Here is a 6,233-nt window from a genome sequence, read left to right as displayed (position 1 = left end):
ATAGTGCTCAAGATATAGAGATGAAAATTGAGACAGGGTTCCAAACTTGTCAAAGCAAGTTCATTTTTCAGGTGGTGCTACATTTGAATGAATGTCTAAATGAGTGAGCCCTGATTTCCTCTATTTGACATTAACTAAAGGTTAGTAAGACATCTTCAATTATATACACTGGCGGCCAAATGTTTGGAATAATGTACAGATTTGCTCTTTTGGAAAGAAATTGGTACTTTTATTCACCAAAGTGGCATTCAACTGATCACAATGTTTATAGTCAGGACATTGATAATATGAAAAATGACTATTACAATTTGCAAAAATTGTCATAACTTCTTAAACTATTTCAAAAAGTTCTCATCAAAAATCCTCCACGTTCAGCATTGACAGCTTTGCAGGTCCTTGGCATTCTAGCTGTCAGTTTCTCCAGATACTCAGGTGACATTTCACCCCACACTTCCTGTAGCACTTGCCATAGATGTGTGTGTCTTGTCGGGCACTTCTCACACACCTTACAGTCTAGCTGATCCCACAAAAGCTCAATGTGGTTATGATCCATAACACTCTTTTCCAGTTATCTGTTGTCCAATGTCTGTTTTTCTTTGCCCACTCTAACCTTTTCTTTTTGATTTTCTGTTTCAAAAGTGGCTTTTTCTTTGCAATTCTTCCCATAAGGCCTGCACCCTGAGTCTTCTCTTTACTGTTGTACATGAAACTGGTGTTGAGCAGGTAGAATTCAATGAAGCTGTCAGCTGAGGACATGTGAAGCGTCTATTTCTCAAACTAGAGACTCTGATGTACTTATCCTCTTGTTTAGTTGTACATCTGGCCTTCCACATCTCTTTCTGTCCTTGTTAGAGCCAGTTGTTCTTTGTCTTTGAAGACTGTAGTATACACCTTTGTATGAAATCTTCAGTTTTTTGGCAATGTCAAGCATTGTATAGCCTTCATTCCTCAAAACAATGATTGACTGATGAGTTTCTAGAGAAAGTCGTTTCTTTTTTGCCAATTTAACCTAATATTGACCTTAAGACATGCTAGTCTGTTGCATACTGTGGCAACTCAAAAACAAACACAAAGAAAATGTTAAGCATCATTTAATGAACAAAATAGCTTTCAGCAGTGTTTGATATAATGGCAAAAGATTTTCTAGTACCAAATTAGCAATTTAGCATGATTACTCAAGAATAAGGTGTTGGAGTGATGGCTGCTCAAAATGGGGTCTGTCTAGATTTTATCAAAAGTAGTTTTTTGTGTGTGTGTGTGTGTGTGTGTGTGTTTTTTATATGTATTAATTATGTTGTTATTTACATCAGTAATGTCCCGACTATAATTTGTGATCAGTTGAATGCCACTTTGGTGAATAAAATAACCAATTTCCTTCAAAAACAGCTAAATATGTACATTATTCCAACCTTGTGGCCGCCAGTGTATATTAAGTGAATCATTAGACTTTACAGCTTATGACAAACTGATATAATGTTAAGCATATTCAAATGATATGAAGATACTTTTAATGACAAAAATCAGTCTGAAATAGGATCAATAGTAGGTCCAAATCTCAAACTCGGTTTTAACTGCCTGGCTCAAGATTTGATTCTGTGCGCGTTTCAGTTTCACCTACAATACTGGTGCAATGCTGACATCATGTGGACAAACTGTGTCTTAAATTTGCCTTATATATTGAGATCTACTCTTCAAAAGTACCAGAGTATTTTGACCGCAAAAAGAACACTCACATGATTATCAGATGACGTTTACAGCTTTTCATGTTCTATATTAGATATTGCTCTCTAGATGCCCTACCACATGTGACGGTTATAAAACATACAATCAAAAAAATCCCATCCTTTATCACGTGATTTCCAGGAGATGTTGTTCAAGCTGTGGAATCTACTTTCACTTTTTGTTTATACAGTGGCCCCAGAAAATTATTTGAACACTTAAGCCACACATACTTATAAAATGTATTTTATAAAATGTAATTTGCCACTACTTCCATTCAACTGGTCCCATGGTCAATTTTAGGGGATGAAAGTCAGTCACCCTCAAGTCTACTGGTGCCCCTAGCAGGACTTGTTTCACTAAGCTTGACCACCAAATTCTCTTTTCCAAAATAGACAAATCAATGGTATAAAATTGTATACCTATTGCTTTGTCATTTAAACTTAACACATATATTTTTGTGAAACTTTTTAATGATATTTTGTTATGTAATGCGATTACATTTATACATTTTATGTATGGCTTAAGTGTCCAAATACTTTTTGGCGCCATTGTAGGTTCATTTTTCAGCAGAGGGGGAATGAACATTTGCAAATATCGTAGCCCATCTGGCAAAGATTGTGTCCAGGCCAGTAAATCTGCTTTGATTTGATACAAATACATAAACAACACACAAGGAAATACATATTCTTTGTGTTAAATTAAAAGTGAAAGCACTTAAGAAGCAGACAGCATAAAGAAGGTATAAAGTGTTTTAATAACAAAATTGACAGATCTTAAGGAATTCTCATTTGCGAACAACTAAGGTTGTTCTTATAAAAGAAACTGGAATTATTTTCTTTGTCTGTAATCACAAATGCAGGCCCGGGGTATTTATACTGTAACTACTTCTGGAAGGATAGTTGGGGATTGTTAACATAAAAGGCCTTTTTAACAAGATTTGACATTGTGTGTGTGTGTGTGTGTGTGTGTCCATAAAGATAGTAAAACCCTAAATGTTTGACCTTGTGGGGACATTTTGTCAGTCCCCATGAGGAAAACAGCTTATAAATCATACCAAATTATGTTTTTTGAAAATGTAAAAACGCAGAAAGTTTTCTGAGATGGTTAGGTTTAGGGGTAGGGGTAGGGTTAGGGGATAGAATATATAGTATGTACAGAATAACAACCATTCCGTCTATGGGAAGTCCCCATAAAACATGGAAACACAACATTATCTTTCCAATATATTAACAATATTAGGTGTTATGGGTTATATTTATGAGTCACAAGACAAATATTTTAAAGAGTTTTAGAAGAAGAATAGAATGTCACACTGCAGGACCCTGCTGTCACTTCTTGATGTATCATGTCAACTACCCATTTGAAATTAAAAATGAGATTAGAGCATTTGCAAATTGTGTCATTTCCCTTACTTAAGCCATTTTAAATTCAGCTATACACAATAGTCAACCAGTTTTGTTTATGGAGACTAGAAGTGGGAGGTGTCTAATTGTTTTGGTAAGTTCGGGTATTTCCAAAAGGAGCCTTTTCAACCACTGACTGTACAACATCCACAGACCAAATTCACCCAACAACAACATGTAACAATTTTGCTATTGGCTGTCTTATTTTTGGAGGTTGTACTTAGTGCCTTCCTCACAGTGCATTTAGGGTAACTGGTGATTGTACTTTCGATATTAACTGCAAGAGATCTGATAGAAGAAGGATTGTCTGGGTATTGTCTTGACACGCTAACAAATTGTGAAAGATGAGGGAGCTGATTGCTTTTGCGCTGTTTTGCGTGCTGTGCGTGACTGTTCAAGGGAAAACCTGTAAGTAATCAATTTTAGAAATGATTTCATTAAAATGAAGTGACTTTAGTTTCTTACCTACCAACTAATATAGCTAATATACACAATGCTAAAATTGTGTTGCCTATTTTAAATGTACAGTATTTGCATAACCTAAGTAGCCAAGTTAGTGCACTTGTGAATCAGCATGGTCTTATATAGTTAGTGTTTTGTTTGGGGAAATTAATGAAAAGGAAATCTTTCCCCTCCCCCTCCATTTCCTTTGCCTTTATTTATGATGTGTATTATTTACACACTCCTTTGTATTATTTATGGTGCGCACTGTGCATTTAGATCAGAACTGTGTATTTGAAATATTGACTTATAAATATATTTTTATTCAGTGTTTTATATTACTTTTGCATCCCAGGTTTGAACGGAATTATTTGCTAAAAAATAATCTCCTGTTTGTTCTGGCAAAATGTAGATTACTTCCGCATTATCTACTTCCTTCATTCCCTCTTAATGAATTCTCCCTCCCTAATTCCATACTTTAACTTTCATATCTAAAGAAACTAATATTTTAAATTGCCATTTTAGCCTCTCCAAAAGTCAAGGTGTACAGCCATTTCCCTGGAGAGTATGGCAAAGAAAACACCCTGATCTGCCATGTAAGCGGCTTCCACCCTCCTGATATCTCTATTGAGTTGCTGAAGAATGGAGAGGTTATCCCTAATGCCCAGCAGACTGACCTGGCCTTTGAGAAGGGCTGGCAATTTCACCTTACCAAGAGTGTCTCCTTCAATCCAGAGAGGGCAGATACCTACATCTGCAGAGTTCGACATATGGAAAAAACAGACAGCTTTGTTTGGGGTGAGTGTTGTATGTGAAGGTCTACGTATGTTTCAACATACTGTTACCTCTTGGTTTGACGGTGCATAGGCCTATGTACTGAATCTTCTGTTTTTCCACAGAACCCAACATGTAAAGCCAAACAATGAGACAAAGAAAGGTGAGCGTCATCTTGTTTAAAATCATTGAAGAAATATTTAAAAAATATTGAATTCTGTTTCTAGCACATAGATTTCTTTATCTACGCTTTTGGTTGTGGACACTTAGAAATGAGAAAGGGACAGATAACCCAAAAATGAAAATTCTCTCATCGTTTACTCACACTCATGCCATCCCAGATGTGTATGACTTTTTTTGTTCAGCAGAACACAAATGTTTTTTAGAAGAATATCTCAGCTCTGTAGGTCCATGCAATGCAATTCAACAGGATTCAAAACTTTGAAGCTCAAAAAAGCATATAAAGGCAGCATAAAAATGATCCAAACATCTCCATTGGATAAATCCATGACTTCAGAAGCGATATGTTCAGTGTGGGTGAGGACTTATATGTTTAAGTCCTTTTTTACTATAAATTCTCCTCCCTGCCCAGTAGGTGGCAATATGCATGAATAATGTGAATCGCCAAAAAAGAACTCTTGAGAGAAGATTGCGTAGAGGGGTGTTTCGAAGTGTAGATTTATAGTAAAAAATGACTTAAATATTAAACTGTTTCTCACCCACACCTATTATATTGCTTCTAAAGACATGTATTTAACCACTGGAATCGATGGGTTACTTTTATGCTGCCTTTATGTGATTTTCTGAGTTTCACATTTTTGGCAGAAGAACAAAATTCATACACATCTGAGATGGCATGAGGTCGAATAAATGATGAGGGGATATTCAGTTTTGGTTGAACTGTTCCTTGAAGATGATTAATTATGTTTTTCTTTCTTTCTTTCTTAGGATAATTTCTCATGTCTTTGAAAATGTTTCACTATCAACATAGACCGCAGATATCCCATCACATAAATGATGTTGCTCAAGATGCACAATTCATACAAATTACATAATAATTAACCTGATTCATTTATTTTAGTTTTTCCTTGAGTCGACTTAATCATATTGTTCTTTTCTCCATGAGAGTGAAGTTTATTTAACCAAAGTACAGCTGCTACATGTTTCTGTATGGGGTTTTCTATGGTTTCTGGTTCTTGTTTCACTGGTTTCTTTCCTCTTTGTGTAAATGTTGTAGACTATGCAGGAGTAGTAATGTGCAAGTAAACATATAGAAACAAGCTATATTTTTTGTCATATTTTGGCTTTGTTTTCAGATTTATTCATTAGAAAGACTACAACAATTTGTTGATTATAAACACAAGTTGTTCATTTTAAATCTAAAATCGCTTACAAGTTAAGACTGCTGTCAATGAGTTTTTAATTCATTTGAATGTAATCACAGGAAAAATAATGCCATTCTAAAAAGGGGGAAATAAAGTTGATAAAACCAACTAGAATAATTGTGCTTATTTATTTGCATTTGGTATCAATATTTATTTTATATGTTCTTCCAGCTCCATAAATGTCTTAAGATTTAAGATTGAAATTGTATTAATATTAAACTGATTTTGTGATTAAAAATTGAGGATCATTCCAGTGTCTTTATACTTGCAATAAACCTTCGACATAACTCTCTGCCTAACAACTGTGCGATCCAGGCTGTGATTGGATTAAAACTACTCCCAAGTTGTAGTTTCACTTTGTCCTCAGCTCTCAAAGTGCAAATACCGGTTCTCAGTTTTTCCCAGATGGAAATATAAAATGTTTTTTTTTTTTTCTATTAACATATTTGTTGTCAGGGATCACATGTGCTAGGTAAGTATAATAACAAAGGCCTTCTAGTAAATCAGT

General features: G+C 35.0%; 1 protein-coding gene across 1 annotated transcript; it reads left to right on the top strand.

Annotated features, from left to right (window-relative positions):
* The first annotated feature begins 3,366 nt into the window (after nt 1–3,366).
* LOC127639204 (beta-2-microglobulin-like) lies at nt 3,367–5,833 on the top strand. Its single transcript, XM_052121107.1, has 4 exons — nt 3,367–3,533; nt 4,092–4,364; nt 4,466–4,503; nt 5,289–5,833. The coding sequence occupies exons 1-3, from the start codon at nt 3,470–3,472 to the stop codon at nt 4,477–4,479; spliced, it is 351 nt and encodes a 116-aa protein (XP_051977067.1). The 5' UTR covers nt 3,367–3,469; the 3' UTR covers nt 4,480–4,503; nt 5,289–5,833.
* The last annotated feature ends 400 nt before the right edge of the window (nt 5,834–6,233 follow it).

Source organism: Xyrauchen texanus, chromosome 47, assembly GCF_025860055.1.
Source record: "Xyrauchen texanus isolate HMW12.3.18 chromosome 47, RBS_HiC_50CHRs, whole genome shotgun sequence".
NCBI classification, from domain to species: domain Eukaryota; kingdom Metazoa; phylum Chordata; class Actinopteri; order Cypriniformes; family Catostomidae; genus Xyrauchen; species Xyrauchen texanus.
This window is presented reverse-complemented; position numbering and strand designations above follow the sequence as displayed.

Excerpts from the sequence above, each read along its gene's own strand:
- LOC127639204 (XM_052121107.1), top strand. The coding sequence starts at position 3,470 with ATGAGGGAGCTGATTGCTTTTGCGCTGTTTTGCGTGCTGTGCGTGACT. Across the intron at positions 3,534-4,091 it reads GACTGTTCAAGGGAAAACCT|CCTCTCCAAAAGTCAAGGTG; the intron begins GTAAGTAATCAA and ends TTGCCATTTTAG.